At 49.0% G+C, this 16846-nt stretch overlaps 1 protein-coding gene across 1 annotated transcript; it reads right to left on the bottom strand.

Annotated features, from left to right (window-relative positions):
- Window positions 1–15497: 15497 nt before the first annotated feature.
- Window positions 15498–16198, bottom strand: Twist2 (twist family bHLH transcription factor 2). Its single transcript, XM_029538945.1, has one exon. It carries the CDS (start codon window positions 16013–16015, stop codon window positions 15533–15535), a length of 483 nt encoding a protein of 160 aa, XP_029394805.1. The 5' UTR covers window positions 16016–16198; the 3' UTR covers window positions 15498–15532.
- Between the last annotated feature and the right edge of the window lie 648 nt (window positions 16199–16846).

Genomic DNA, 16846 nt, shown 5'->3' with positions numbered 1-16846 from the left:
GAGGATAAATGTGATGTCATGGTGGACACCAGCTGAGCCTATAGCACCCCCCCCCCGCCATCTGCCTTTACAGGGCAATGATATCTGTATCCCCAGGAACAACAGAAGAGAAGGGACTTTCTGTCACCTTCCAGCCAGATCCTCTGAACCTTGCATGCTTGGAGAATCCAGGAGTCTCTGATCTTCCTTTTTTTTTCTTAAACAAATTTTTATTAGATATTTTCTTCATTTACAATTCAAATGTTATCCCGAAAGTCCCTTATACTCTCCCCCTGCCCTGCTCCCCAACCCACCCACTCCTGCTTCCAGGCCCTGGCATTCCCCTGTACTGGGGCATATAATCTTTGCAAGACCAAGGGCCTCTCTTCCCAATGATGGCCCACTAGGCTATCTTCTGCTACATATGCAGCTAGAGACATGTGCTCAGGGGATACTGGTTAGTTCATATTGTTGTTCCACCTATAGGGTTGCAGACCCCTTCAGCTCCTTGGGTACTTTCTCTAGCTCCTCCATTGGGGAACCTGCGTTCCATCCAATAGCTGACTGACTGTGTGCATCCACTTCTGTGTTTGTCAGGCACTGGCATAGCCTCACAAGAGGCCGCTATATCAGGGTCACGTCCCAAAGGTCCAACCCCGCCTCAAATTCCATACTCAGGATCCTGTGGAGGGAGGAGACAGGAAGAGGGGATTCCCACTTCCATGGTACTCTGTTACTCAATGCTCAGGAAGGGGGATGGGCATCAGTGTTACCCAGAGTGGAGCTACGAAGCCTGGGAAGGCAGAGGAGGGGAGGAGTGGGAAAATTGGGTTGTTTTATGTGTCTACTGTAATCCAGGCATGGACAACCCCAGAGAAGAGCAGGTGTCTGTGGTAGTTTATCCTAAGGGTATCCTAAGCCCCGCCCCCCAAGACCTCAACCCACCAGGACTGCAGCTTCTGGAGTACCCTCTGGTCTGTTTCTGCTTTGTTTGGCTTTTGTTCCAGTGAGGGCCTTCTCCCCTCTGATCTTCTCTTCCTCAGGCTGACCTGGCTCTTAGGCTGGGTGGGGCATTCTCAGAGCTGGGAGCCACCTCCCACCCTGCACCCCAGGGACCAGTCAGACTTTCCTGCTTTGTTTATTCAAGGAATCAGAAGACACAAGCTCTGCTCTGAGTCACCCTGCTCCTGGGGCACTGATTCATGGAGGAGGCCCCTGCAGGGGACTGACCCCAGCCATTAACTTTGTGCTTCTTTGAGATCTTTACAAAAGGAATCCATGGTTTTGAATCAAGGACTAAGGTGCAGGCCTGTGAGGGTGTGACATATTTATGGCGGTGAGTGCTACAGAGGGAATCTGAGCGTGGGAGAGCTTGCCCCTCACCTCTGGCCACTTCCCGCCTAGCTGATGGAAACTCACAAAAATGTCAGTCATTACTCTGAAGAAAAAAAAAAAGATTTGGTCATCTGGCAAGTGTGGTCCTAGAATTTGCCAGAAGTATGCGTCAAACGTGTGAAAGAAAACAAGAATAACAAAAATTAGATTACAACTAAGGACTGCAAAAGGAGACACAAGATTCAGAGCCTGGTTGCTCTCCAGCTCAGCGGGTGGCTCAGTCTATGAAGGGGCTGCAGAGAGCAGATCCCAGGAAACGGGATGTGCAGAGGAGCCAGGTTGGAAGCTAAGCCTACATGGAGTCCCCAACCCTCCCAGGTCCTAAGCATGAACCATACACAGCATCTGCCGCGACCTAGGTGCAGAAAGAAGGTCAATACAAACACCTGCAGGTGGGTGGCTACCTTCCTGCTCCCAGGACTGAGGTGGCTTTAAATGGCTGTTCTCAGCATGGGTCCAGGGGCGTGGTCAATGAGTTCATTGAGATGTTTTTGCTTCCTTGTCTGTTCCCCCCCTCCTTGCCTCCACAATCTGCAGCAGCCAGTGACTGCTCAGTGTCCTCTCAAAGGGCACCCCAGAGGAGTGGAGAACACAGAGAGGAACCCGAGACTTGAGGTGAGTCTGCTGGTGGGAAGATGGACTCATGGGGATCTCTGCCCTGAACCTGATCAGTCAACCAGTCAAGGACCTCACAGAGGCAGGTGGCTCTGGCAGATGGAGCTCAAGATATAGCCTCGTAGTCATAGCTGCATTGCTGTGGTCAAGGGAAGCCGTGACCACACTATTAACCTAAGGAAGCCTGGCTAGCACACTCCAGAGGAATGCCCCAGACTAACCCAACAGTCACCGTGTGAGGACAGGGACACGGGTGACCCGTGGACTGAGGAAGACATGACAATATCCCTCAAAAGGCCACTTTCTGGATTTTGTTGTAGAGCTTGCAGCACGCTGGGCCAGCGTCCCACTACTGAGCCACCATCCTAGATCACTTCAGTAGGGGGCAGAGAGGATGCGGAGAGAAAGTTCTAAGGCAAACCCATCCCCTGGGGAGTGGTGGCTGAAATGATGTGGTGACAGCATTGTTTCATGGAGGTGAGCAGAGAGGGTTAGTTGACCTCTCCTTTAGGAGGGGTGCTGGTGGGCCTCTTTTGTCTTTAAGATCCTACCCTGTGTCCATGCACCCAGACAGCAAAGGTGATTCAAGGCATCTATGGGGTATTTAGTAAACAGGCATGTCCCGGACCCAAGCTCACACTGTACATGGTTGGTTTCAGGCTACTTCATTGAGTTACAGCAGGAGGGATTTTCTACTTTATATAGTACAATGGAATGAAGATTGGGGGGTGGGGAGTGTTTGCCTGACGTTGCACTGTGTGATTGTGACCGTTCTGACTTTGAAACTATTGTTTTTGAAATTATTGTTCCCTTCGCACTGTGTCTAATTTATGGTTAAACACTATTGTGTTATCATTTCCATGACTACTCCTTAACTGTCATCTTGCTACTGTTATGAACTGTAAATATCTGATATGCAAGATGTCTGATATGGGAACCTGAAGGGAGTGGCACCCACAGGTTGAAAAGAAGTTGCATCCACTGATTTAGAAGGCTCCCTAGAGGCAGAGTCGCTGGTTCAAGGGGATTCAAGCTGCGATGTATCTCAAGGGTAGAATGCCTGCCTTCCCCAGCAACGAAACGCTGTGCGAAGAGCAGTAGCTTGAATAATCTAGAAAGTGTGCCAAGAAGGGAGATTTTCAACTTTAAAACCTCCAACTCTTCTTAGGCAAACGGCATGAGTTTTCTTCCAGGCCAGAGAGGGGGGACAAGGCTTGCTCCCCACCCCCCTCAGTTCTGAAGATGATCACATTTGTCCCCCTCAATGAACCATAACATCTGCCAATATTTCAAGTTTCTTGTTTTGTCACTGAAATCTCACACTTTCCTTGGGGTTTCTTTTCTGTTGTGAATGTGTAGTTTTGCTCATGTTTCCTACTGTGTAAGTCACCATCTAGTGTGATTACAGAGCGATTTGATTATAGATATGTCTAGAGTATGATTTGCCCAGTTAAGCAGGCCAGAGGAGATGTCACTGGGCACAGACGGAAACAGCTGTTTCTGGAAGCTTTTCCTCATAGCCGTTTGAAGATCTCAGTGGCTATGAAACATCACATAGCACTTTCTTCCTGGTTCGTTTTAAACTTCTGATTGGCATGGTGTTTGGCCTATTATAGAAGGCTAAGCTTTGATTGGGTGGAAGTCACTCTGTGAGACCTGCCCTGTTGCACTTAGAATGGGCAGCCAGAAGAAGAACCAGGAAGCCAGAGGGACCATGGACAGTCACGGTGAGGGTCTTGGAGGACAGTGCCTTCAATGTCCTGGTTGTGTTTGTCTATGACGTGGCAGATAACTACACCTTTACCCGCTGAGTCATTCATCTCACAGATCTCCAGTCCTGTTTCTTTATGAAAGCCATCGCTCTGGTGGCACCATGCAGGCACTCTAGTGCTGAGATGTTTGTGGAAACCCAGGCACTTGCTGGCCCTAGCGTTGGCTGGATTTTGAGAAGCTGGGCAGGAACGTCTTCCTGCCCACCCTCGGGAAGCTGCCAGCAGAGGAAAGCCACTTATCTTGGCACTGCCCCTCATTCCTCTCTGCCCCACCCCAGGCCAAGTGGAACACAGAGAGATCCCAAAATGTAGGTGAAAACAGAAGGGTCAGCCTGAGGTCCTGGATAAGCTATGCTGTCGGCTTGATGAGAGAACTGGATAGCTCTACAATGCAGACACTGGGTGGTCTTGAAGCCCCTCTGTTCCTGCCTGGAGTGGGCTCCCCTGCATCTGTGGGGCTCTAAGCTACAGACAGGTGCGTGTTTGTTCACCACGCACTGCTCACCCGCACAAGCAGCACACATGTTCTCTCAGGGATGCTGCTCGTTCCTCTCGTCAGATGCTCAGGAGAGACTCTGCTATGCCCGTCCCTGCTCACAGGCATCCATGTACCATCGCTTTCCTCCTGTGACTTCCAAGTGGCTCTCGGAGATGCCCTGTAGGTAGTGTGAGCCAGGTCAGCACATCTGGGCTTGCAGTGTTCCCTCCTGCCTCGTCCCTGCCACTGTCCCCAAAGCAGGGGGCCTGATGGGAAAGCACACACCAGAGAACTGAGAGCAAAGCCAGACTTGAGGGTGCGTCCCTAAGAAGAACATGGATTTTGTCCCTTTGAGGTCCCATGCTGCATCCAGTAGGGATAGTTATCTGCCACGTCATAGTCAAACACAACCAGGACATTAAAGGCACTGTCCTCCAAGTCCCTCACAGTGACTGTCCATGGCCCCTCTGTCTTCCAGGTTCTCTGGCTGCCCATTCTAAGTGCAACAGGGCAGGTCCCACAGAGTGACTTCCACCCAACCAAAGCTTAGCCTTCTATAATAGGCCAGAATCTATTTCCACAAAGACAGAGAACTTGAGTTCAGTCCCCAAAGCCCACACAAGGAGAGGAGAGAATGAACACTCACAAGTTGCCCTCTGACCTCCACACATGGGCTGTAGTACACTCTCACAATAGACCAAGAGACAGACAGATATACAGACAGGTGGTTGATAAGATAGATAGATAGATAGATAGATAGATAGATAGATAGATAGATAGATAGATGGGTTCTAAATGTAATATATTTTTTAAAAAAAGTAATAGTATTGGACCCTGTCTACAAAACTACAGAGCCCTCCTTTCAATCCCTCTTGACTGGGTGGCTATGACAATGTCTCAGGGTCACATGTGGAACACAGAAGAATTAACACATCTGGAAGAAAAGGAAAAAAAAAAAGGTGTGAAAGGGCAACCTAATGGCCTTGAATGACATGATGCCACCTTCTCGGTGTCCCTCCTGAGGACAGCATCTATGCAGAAGACAAGTAGGGATCTTCTATCCTTGCTGTTGCTACAGTGTTTGGAGGGTCTCTGGATCTAGACGCCAGGCTGATACGGGTTTCTCTGCAAGTAGACAGACTACTCAAGGTGGGTCTGCCCCTGTCACCAAGATGAGCAATGCAACCTCTAGGCACCCCACTGCCAATGCGCCAAGTGTTTCTTGCCCTTGTCGGTGGGTGGCCCACACACTTGCTCTTCTCTATTCCATCCGTCGGAGCTCAAGAACTCAGGCAAGCTTTGAGAGCCGAGAGAACTGAGCAGACACCTGGCTTCGGTCAGAAGTAAAAGAAGAGAATGCTACCAGCATTTCTGAAGTACGACTTGGTGGCATAGTGGAATACACAGAATATAAAATTGGTGATTTGAAACACTTTTAAGTATTCCATAACTGTAGAATCAAATGCATTCCTGTTGTGGAGACACCAGCACTAGAACATTCCAGAACATTTTTCTCCCTCCATACAGAAACCCCACACCTGTTAGCTGCTCCTTCGGTTTCACTCTCACAAGCCTCTGGCAGCCTCCAGCCAGCTTCCTGCCTATACGGATACTTCGTATAAACAGAGTCATGTGAACTGTGGCCCAGAGTCACACGAGCTGTGGTCCCATTTCTACTTAGTGCTTGGGCTTCATGTGTTTTCAAGATTGACCCTAGTGGTATGTGGGTGTGGTCTTCCTGCCTCTGGGTGGAACTCATGTTAGCTGCCCCTTCCTGAGCTGATGGACACCTGTGTTGCTCCCTCCTTTCAGCTACTGTGAATGTCTCTCTCTACACACACACACACACACACACACACACACACACACACACAAACACGTTTCTGTGGGCACTCCTGTCTTCGTGGCTTTGGTTATGTCTTTGTGATGGAATTCCTGGACCAGATCGGCACTTAAAGAGATTTTGTAACATCAGGGATATCGGCAACTCGCCATTTTACAAACGGGGAAACTGAGGCCCAGAGAGCACCCCACTACCACCTAAGAAAACTGCAGACCTGGGAACAGGAAAGTGTTCCTTACCCCATGTCTGACTTCGGGTGTCTCATTCTAGGTCAGATCTGCCAGACACGAAGGAGTGGGTTTTGCCGAGAAGGCCCCTGGAGAACCAGCTTGCTTCCTACAAAGGCAACCAAAGAAAGCCTTTGGTTTCTGTCTAATTAAACTTTCCCAAATTAGAACTATGCCACGTCAGAAGTTTCGGAGGGGAAAGACTCACACGTGATTTATTCTGGAAACAGTGACTTAAATTAATTGCAGAATCCATTGTGTGGAGTCAGGCCGCCCGCAGGCAGCCACAAGCATTTAGCCCATCCTCGGGAGCTGTGCTCAGGGAAAGCACCACGCGGGAGGGACGCATGTGGCACCCAGGGACACCCAGGCAGGGAGCTTTGCTTTGTCTTCTTCTTGCCCTTTCCCTCTCTCTGGGCAGAAAAAGTGAACGGCATAATTGGTGCTAAACAACATTCGCTGTAAGTACAGAGAGACTCACAGCACGGGCCACGCGGCCAACCGGGAGCCAACTACAGAAAAGCATCAGGATGGCACATTCTGTCATCAACCAAAGTTGATCAACTCACGAGGAAGGCTGCTCGGCTGGGGGGCTGGCTCCCCTTCGATGAGAGTGTTGATTCAGTTTCCTCAGAGTCTCCGTGGCACGGTGGCTTTTGAAGCGACGGTGACCATGGAATTGCACTTAAGAGTTATTAAATCCAAGGAAGGATAGCAAACCAAATCATGACTTCCACCACCTCTCATTAGCCCCGTGGAGGCCGAGTGGTCCTGAGCTCACACCCAAAGAGGGACTGTTTTCTGCTCAAGGCTGTGGGGCCATAGAGATGCCAGGGTAGTGGGGTAGCACTTTGCCCTCAACCCTTTCCAATGCTGCCTTCACTGTCTAGAAAGGACCACTTGAGCCTTCTTCTCAACATCCCCACTCCTGCCCTGAGGATGTCTGCTTTCTCTGGCATCTAAGGCCTCTCTCCTGGTCCTGACAGGGTTTTCAGAAGCAGGACCACTGCTGTAGATTTTCCAATTCTCTTTACAGAACAGTGTTGATGCCTGAGAGCAGACGGGGCCAAGGCTCCCAGCCTTGCAGAGAGGCCTGCCCTGGGCCAGCCTGGGCTCATGGGACTGATCAGGCTCTGTAGTGCTATTGTTCTGTGAAGGCGTTGGGTGGGGGGGCAGGCTTGATCTCATAAAACTCTTCTGAATCTCACTGGTTCTCAACCTTCTTAATGTTGTGGCCCTTTAATACACAGTTCCTTGAGTTGTGCTGAGCTCCAACCATAAAATTATTTCATTGCTACTTCATAACTGCAATTTGCTACTGTTATGAATTGTAAAGCAAATATCTGACATGCAGGAGATCTGATACGCAATCCCTGTGAAAACATCTGGGGGTCGAGACCCACAGGTTGAGAACTACTCCGAGGAGTTCTGAGCTAAGAGGAGGTGTTGTGGGCAGCAGTGGAGTGGAGCCCACACAGCCTAAAGTCTTCCTCCTTGTCTGGAGCTCCTGAGTCCCTGCTGTGCCCCTGGTAAATTCTGAGCACTTTTCCTACCTCCTATCTCAATTTTCTCTCCTACTTTGTCCATCTTGGAAAAGCAGACTCTTTCCTATTGCAAATCATAAGCGGCACAGTAACATAATGAAGTTCCTAGAGACACAGGATGAAGTGAAATTGTTTTGGATCTAAATGACACATAGTTGCTCACTTTTAATGTACAGTACATAGAGAGAGTAGGTGAGACAAGCTGAGGGGTCTCCGAAAGGATCGGGTTCCACCAGCTCTTTAGCGAACACCTTCCATCCTCAGAGGATGGTTCAGAGGGGAGCCCTGATATCTGCAGTAATTTGCCATCTGGAGAAACACCCTGAAGTCTATGCTGCTCTTATAGTCCAGTTTGCTTATACAGCATGGAGGGGCCCTTGGCCACATAGAATCGAACAACTCCATAACTCAGCTCCACTTGAGGGAGTTACCTGCTCTGCCACACCCTGCACCATGGCTAGTCCCTGTTGCAGTTTGAGGATATAAGCAAGTCATTTTGGAAGAGACAGATCCACAAAATGGGATATTTCCGGGCACTTAGTATACAGACATTGATATCTGATTGGGGCTGTTTTATTTTGCTACTACTATTAATAGTAATAGCAGCAACAGCAACAACAATGAAAACAAGAACAGCAACTAGCTAAGGAGGGGAGTCTGTAAGCACACATATGGGCCTGGGTGAGCAGTTCACAGAACACACAACTCCCAGGATTCTGGAATGACAGGATCCTCCCAGAGGGTGTGTTTACCCCTTAAACACAGCCGTGTTACCCCAGTGAACACAAGACCAGCCTTTGGGATCTTCTATTGCCTTTGTATGGGAAACCTCACTGGGACTCGTGGAAATCATTTTTACAAAGATGACGTCATAGCTAAAGAGTCAGCAGGTGCACTGGGTCCGAGGAGGAAGGTGTGGTCTCAAAGGTAGGTGTGGTCTCAGCAGGAAGACTCGGTGACCCGATCCTTTACTGGAAGGTTCCGAGCTACGTGTAGCAACATAAGCAGATCCACTTGAACAGGAGAATCCTGGCAGCCGGGTCTGCACTAATGGATTGCAATAGTTAAAAGCTAGAGGGTGTCTAAGTCTGTGATTCAGAACTAATTGATTTCAGGAAAAGCAATCAATCCCCAATGAAGACGCCATTCACATATCAACCCAAGTATAGCAATAGAAGCTCAAGTTCAAACTAAAACCAAAACCAAACCAAACAAGCAAACATAAAAAACCCCTACCTTCCCTCTCCTTTCCCTCCCAGTTTGCAGACAATTTAGGCTCGTCTCACAGAAAAATAGTAACCATGATTTTATTTAGCTAGACGATCAGTGTCTTTAAGAATAAGATTAAAAGTTTGCACGAGTTTCTGGAAAGTGGCGCAGTCAGCAGCATAGGGTTTGCCAAGCCTGCCAGTGACATGGCCTGATTCACTAGGGGCACCCACCCGTCTTAACCCCTGGGGTGAAAGTCTGAGGAAGACCACGGACACTTCTACACTCCAGGGGAGGCAACTGCTTGCTGAGTTCTGATCTCTCTGAATCAGTCCACCTACATACCTGAGAGGGACAACGGGAATGTTCATTACTAGATAAGATGGGAGAATACTACTGGCTGCTAGCATTTCTGCGCAGAGAGTGTTAACTCTGAGTGCATCCCACAAAGGAACCCGAGAGACAGCAGGGTGCCAGCGTGTCAGCTGCAGGCTAGTTCTTCTACAGAGTCTGTTTATATTATAAGGCAGCCCTTTTCTGGTGTCCAAGCAATGAAGACTCCCTAGAACCTTCTGAACAGGGGTCACAGAAAGGCTGTATATGGGGGTGCTGGAGAAATGGCTCTGGGGTTAAGAGCACTGGCTGCTTTTCCAGAGTACCCAGGTTTGATTCCTTGCACAGATATGGTGGTTTACAGCCATCTGTCACTCCAGTTCCAGGGGATCTGATGCCCTCTTCTGGTCTCCTCAGACACCAGGAACACACACTATGTACACGGACATAGATGTTAGCAAATTTCCAAAACACATAAAATAAAAATAGAATTATTTTAAAAGGCAGGAAGGCTGGGTGGCACTTGTCTGTGCAACTATGGGACATGGTACACCCTTAAAGAGTGGGTCTGCCTTCTTTCTGAGCCAGGAAGGCAGCACAGGGATGGAGCTCTGCTCTCTAACAGCTGGCTAGAGCTGCCTTCGCTGACCCTCTGGAGCCTCTGCTTTCAGTCACACCACCGAACTCAACCAGAGGGAGGATGTTCAGTCACAAAGGGTTACTGAAAGTCAAGGTTTCCTTTAAACCCACCCCTCCCAGTCACACCCCAGATAAGCAGAAACACAGATAAACTCCAGAACATCTCCTCACCGCTCCCCAAATGTGTTGTCAATGAACATGCTCTTTGAGCAGAAAGTGAGCTAGACAGGAGAATTTAGAATCGCTGCCTATGTTACCTTTACGCTCAGAGTTTAACCCTGTCCTTCATCAAAGTGGCAGAAAACCGAACCACAGAGTTTGAGGGATCAATCATGTCAAAAGATGCTTTTCCTGAGACCCCAGAGAGGAAGTCACAGTTCTAAAGAGGCAGAGGCTGGGTTGTCCCCATCTCCTTGAGGTCGCATGATAAAGGGAAGCAATGGAGGAGCCACAGCTGAGCCCTGAGAAGCTTCAGAGACAGGGTAGCTGGGGAGCTCAGCCCTGTCCTGTCTCATTCAGAATCACAGGACCTTGACAAGATTCTGAGCAAGAGTTAGGGACAATAACAAAGTGTTCCAAGCTGCTCAAACTCTGCTCAAAATAACTGTTTTCAAGAAGGGCTGGAGATTTCCTTCACGTTAGGGAAAAGTCACATGCTAGCCTCTCCAGCTTTGGATCCAGGGCTCCCTTTGATGTGACAACCATTGGTAATCACCAACTGGGGGAGGAAAAAAAAAATTCCACTGTGCCTCAGTTTACATCAGCATGAAAATTACAGCCTTAACATCACATTCTCGTCCCAAATAAACACTCAATTAAGGCGTAGTTTAACGTAACTAAATCACATAGGAAGGCTTGCTACAGAACAGGGTCACAGAATGTGTTCTGAAGACAAAGTTCATGATCTGAGATCTCATTCCAAATCTCTGTCTCTGTTTCTGTCTCTGTCTCTGTCTGTCTGTCTGTCTGTCTGTCTGTCTGTCTGTCTCTCTCTCTCTCTCTCTCTCTCTCTCTCTCTCTNCACACACACACACACACACACACACATACACACGAACGGTGAAACTTCAATATTTATATTACTCTAAATCATCCTTTAGAGTTGTGTGTAACTTTGACAAAAGCCAATATAGTATTAACATCTTCAAAAGCAGATGCATGCCCCTTTCAGACAAGAATGTCTGCAAATCCATTTGTGATGTTCTTTCTCTATTAGTCTGGAGGTCAACTCCTTTTGGAATTAATGCCCACGGTCTGGGACACCACTCTTTGCTTGGAAACTCCTAATTAATTATATCTATATCAAGACCTCACATTCTAAATAGAAGTACAGTAATACAAATGAGGAAAAATGTAGACTGTCGTGTAGTATTTGTTTTTTAGTTTATTACTCAGGTAAAACAGTAATAGTTCCTTCTGAAGTTGGCCCATTTAAAGACAGACTAATTCTTATTGAATATGTTTAAAAAATTTTTTTAACTGGGAAGGTGAGGGAATGGGATTGGATAAGATCAAAGTATATGATTTAAGAAAATGTCTTCATGAAACATTTTCCAATGTGTGAGAGATGATTATATGCCAATAAATAGTTTAAAAATTAACTTAGAGATAATTTTAATTTTTCAAGGAGGTTCTGAGGTATTACTCATTTCTCCTAAGGATGGCATCTTCCCAGACTCTAAAATTTTGTAGCCCCTAGATTATTTTCAAGTGTTAGCATCTTATTCCTGCATGTGCATGTGGTGTGTGTGTGCATGCATGTGGGGTGCATGTCTATGTGTGTGTGTGTTTCATGCCTTTCAGTTTAAGCACATGTGTAGGCTCAGGTGACCAGGCACAATACCTTTTGAAAGTTTCTGACTGTTTAGTTTCATCTTGGCTTTGGGAAATGGCCACCATCTGTGTGTCTTAGATCCTGTTCCTTCTGTAATCAGGCTCCACTTCATGGCCACAGTAACTTACCCACCTCTTGGAATTTTACAGCCTCCTCCGTGAACTCACTGCTGGTAGAGAGCTTTGCGCTCCCTTAACTTTCTGTGGCACACTTCTGCCTTCCCAAGAAAAGACACAAACACACAGACATTCACAAGGCTCTTAAAGACACCAGGGAGAATGGAGGGACGCAGACACTAACCTGAAAACTGCCCCACAAGTGCAGCCTTTAAACTTGGCTTATTTTAAGTCCATATTTAAACTCCAGTTATGAGTTACAGCGCCCTGTGCACAAAACGTGGACCTCATGATTTCTTTGCCAGGCAAAATTAGCCCTGCATCTGTGCCTTCTCCTCAGGACACAGTGAGTGAGGCCGGTGGAAACTCGTTGGAAACTCAATGCCAAGCTTACAACCTGCTTGAAAGGGAGGCATTTTCAGACAACCTCGGTAAAGGAGATTTCAAATGACTTCAGAAAGCCACTCTAGCCTCTCCAGCAACCACGCCAGCCAGATGGGAGGCAGGAAAACGCTACTGATCTTTAGGAGGGTGGCTCCCACGGACAGCTCTTACTGTAGGGAGGTCTGCAAGACCATCTCATTTGCACCTCCCATCCCTCAACTGTTCAGTTCAGTCTACTCAACAAACAAAAGCTCCGCCGGGATTGTGCATTTCGGTTCCTCCCTGAGCAAGTTTTATTTTGAGACTAGCAAACACCCCGGATGCAGCAAACACCTCCACGAAGCAAGCTTCCAGGGGAGAGGAGAGGCTGACATGGGTTGGAAGGTGAGGGAGACACATACTCTGTCCACAGGAACCAAACATGCTTAGAAAGAAAGGGAAAAGGAAAGGAAAGCCCAGTTGTTGGAGATGAAAACCTGTTGAAAAGCCGTGCAGAGTCAGCAGAATGAGAGACGAGGCCGCCTTCAACCATGACCAAGACGGCAGAATAAATAGTGGATGAGAAATGACTGCCTTTCTCTGTTCCGGACCAGGCGACAGTGACCCTGCTCAGAGGGTTCCTACATCTCACAAACGCACTGGACCCCTTCTGAGGGCTTCTTTCAGTTATTTGAGTCCTGCTGACTGGGAAGATCCCTGATACTTACTCTAATTGAGTTTTTGAACACCCAGCCAAGGAAGAACTTTACTATAAGTTGGACTTCATGGGCCAGGCCCTGTTTCTCTCCACCGTCAAGGACGATTTAAGCTTTGTGTCGTTAGTAAAAATATGTCACAATAGACATTAAAAGTATATACAGTTCACTGAAATGTCTAGGTTCCTCTCCCTCCAGGGCTACAATTAATGTTCCTTGGAAATGTTACAGAGAAATAACCAATTACAATTAGCAACATTTCTAGGAGATTAAAGTAATTACAATTGCATTTATGCTCCTTAAGAGGCATCCGTTAAGAATAAGAACATAAAGGTGCTAGTTAGCACAACCCTAATAAATCAGACCAAGGCAGCGAGTGCATCAGCGAGGGCATCAAACAGGGACACAATCCCTTGGAAAGAGTCCCCTGTGCGGCCAGACACCAGTTAAGCCGACTAGCCTTTGTATTTGATTATTTGAAAGTAAACAGGCCTGCATCTTGCTTTCCAACCCAATGTGTTATCTGATAGTTTAATGCCTTTTTGTCCAAATAAGCTCTTAACATTTTTCATTTGTTTATTACAGATATTGCATTTTTGGATTTTAAAACATATTTGATTGCAAACTGTGATTGAATCAAAGTTGTTGAAGAGAACAATTATCTTAAAATGAATTTTAAATGCCCCCACTAAATTCTTGCATCAGGATAGGCTCTCCTAGTGTTGGCTTTCAATAATTTTCGGAAGGACTATCTTAACGATAGTTCTGTTGACATTTTCCTTAAACAAATTCTATGTGTGTATATAAAAAAGATGGTGCATTTCATCTGTCTCGGCTCCCTCAGACGTGTTGTAAACCATGGTGGTAAGAGGGGTGAGTGGAACTTAACTAATGGACACTCATAATTTAGGCAGCAAAAAACAGAATTAATGTATTATCCCTCTGAAGCTTCGAGTACTTTGCCAACCCAAACTTTCTTTCCTAGAGAAATACGTGATTGAGACAATTCCCATCTGTTTTTGACAAACACAGCAGAAGATTCCCACAAGTGACTCTGTTAAAAGCTCTTCTTAAAAACTATAAAATAGTCGTTATCCCAGGGGTTATTTCATGAAAACGGATTTTTTGATGACAGAAATAAAGGATTTAAAGAAAGAAAGGGGGGAAGAAAGAAAACAAACCCACTGTATGAGACCAACATTTTGTGGCCAAAGCAGCAACTTTCAAGATATTATAAAATAATAAAAACGTAAATAGATGTTTGGGACAATGGATAGTCATGTTAATCTTGATTAATCTAAATTCTTTCTGTGTAAAGCGGAGACTTTCATTAAAACACACACACACACATACACACACAAAATGTGTGAAAAACGAAGGAAAATTAAGTGGGAAGAATTTTCTACACCATGCTCCCCTCGAAGATTGAAGGAAGGCCTCAGGGAAACAGAGCCTGCAGACACTGCCCCTGGGGCTGCCTGAGGATTTGGGAGGTGTCTGCTAAGCAAGGGGTGCAGGACATGCTAAACGCTCTGCTAGAGAAACGCCCGCTCTGGTGCTCAGCTGTGCTGAGGTGCCTTCTTCCCAGGCAAGGCCCTGCTCACACTGCTTCTTCATCCACACCCACCCCACACTCAGACCTGTTACCCAGCCTGGATGCCTTGCCTCTGTGTCTTTCCAAGTTCAAGGATGGTGGTACACTAAGCACACAACTCTAAATACGATCCACCTGCTTGCCGGCAGCCAGAGACTCCAAGCCGCTACATCCACCCAGGCCTGGGCGCTTGGGGATTCCATACTTTTGGGGCGCCAGGGGTCTACTACATTCTTGGCGCCCAGCGATTTGCTCCTCTGCGAACCTGGAGCCCTAGCGCTTAACAGAAACCTCTCTGCCGCGCCAGGGGCCAGCATCATCTTACATACCGAGCCGGCTAGGGCTTGAACGCCCTAGCATCCAACGTGCGGGCCGGAACTGCGGATCAGAACGAGCGGATTGTCTGTACCACACATAGGCTCCTCAGCTCCATAGAATGAGCGCAAAGCAACAGGTCGGCCACAACCCAGCGGGCATCGCATCTCCTGGCCTCCGCTGGCCTAAGGAAGACGTTTTGACAACCGCTTCCCACAGGGTCACCCACAGACACCCACCCATCCACCAAAAATGGAAAGTGACCATTTGTCCAAAAAGTGTATTTGGAGCCTGCTGGAGAGCCACAGGCGGGTGGATTCCGAACTGATACCCTCGGCAAATGACCTCGGGCGTGCCCCAGGGGTAGGAGAGTTTTCTCAGGTCGCGCCAACCCTTGCAGGGTGAGGAAGTTCACCCCATCCCAGTGTGGTTGCCAGAGGTACCTCCACGAGGAGAGATACCCTGGCCCGTCCGCCCACCCACCCGTGCGTCGTGGATGCCCATCACACGCAGCACCTACCCTGGCGTGCGGCTCCGGAGGTGGATGGCGCGGCGCGGCGCTAGTGGGAGGCGGACATGGACCACGCGCCCTCCATGCGCCACACGGAGAAGGCGTAGCTGAGACGCTCGTGAGCCACGTAGCTGCAGCTGGTCATCTTATTGTCCATCTCGTCGCTCTGGAGAACCTGGTAGAGGAAGTCTATGTACCTGGCGGCCAGCTTGAGCGTCTGGATCTTGCTGAGCTTGTCAGAGGGGAGCGTGGGGATGATCTTGCGCAGCGCGGCGAAGGCCTCGTTGAGCGACTGGGTGCGCTGGCGCTCGCGCACGTTGGCCAGGATGCGCTGGCTCTGCAGCTCCTCGAAGGACTGCGCGCTTGGGCTGCCCTTCTTGCCGCGCTTACCCGGGGTCGGGCTGCCATCTTCGCTCGATTTCTTGCTGTAGCGCCGCTTCCGGCCGAAGCGCTTGGGCTGCCTCTCCAGTTCTTCCTCGCTGGTGCCCAGACTGTCCACGGGGGACACCGGCGAGCTGGAGCCCTCCTCCATGGCGCCCGCCCGGCGCGCGTGGGGCTGGGGGGCGCCGAGCGCACGCCACTGGCCAAGCCTGTGGCCGCCGAGCACAGGCTCCCGGGTCGCTCGCAAAGGCTCTGATTTCGAGACCGGCTTGTGCAAAACCGAGGTCTCCGGGAGAGGAAGTTATTCTAACTTTTTTGGAAACTCTATCCCGGCTGGGTTGCTAAATAGCTGTCAGGAGCGAGGGCGGCGCGCTGATTGGCCACCGTGGCCAGGGGCAGGACAAATTCTGGGGCCTTCGCCGGCCGCCCCCGCCTCCCCACCCCCCCGGGGCGGCACTTTCAGTTTTGTCTCCTCTTTTTTCGGCCCGGACTGTGGCCCGCATCTTGGACGCCCGGTCCGCACTCTCAGCCTGCGCTCCTACCCCAGGCGCGGACCGCTAATCAGCGGTGCTGACCCCTAGGTTCAACGGTGCCTGCCTTTGTTTGAGTCTCCTGGAGCAGATTTGGCCCCGCCAGGGTTCAGGGTCTCTGCGAGGGGTGGAGGAGGCAAGTCCAAGCCCAGATGTGCTCCGTGGACCAAGGATGCAGCTGGGCGCCTCTTGAGGCGCGCACTGAGACCTCGGCGTCTGCAACGCGATCCTGCCCGCAGTGAGTGGAGCTGTGCAGGCAGAGTGCCACGACCCAGGGCAGGGCAGATACTCGCCTGTTGGCAGAGATGTCTACCCCCACGATCTCGCCTCTAGGATCCATAGAGACGCAGTCCCGCTCGGGCCAGAATGCAAGTTGGAGATCCTTTTTCAACCCCGATTTTCTAGGCTACTTCAGCCTGGATAAGTTTTCAGAACCTGCCTCCTAAATGCGT

This window comes from Mus pahari, chromosome 5 (assembly GCF_900095145.1).
Source record: "Mus pahari chromosome 5, PAHARI_EIJ_v1.1, whole genome shotgun sequence".
NCBI classification, from domain to species: Eukaryota; Metazoa; Chordata; class Mammalia; order Rodentia; family Muridae; genus Mus; species Mus pahari.
This window is presented reverse-complemented; position numbering and strand designations above follow the sequence as displayed.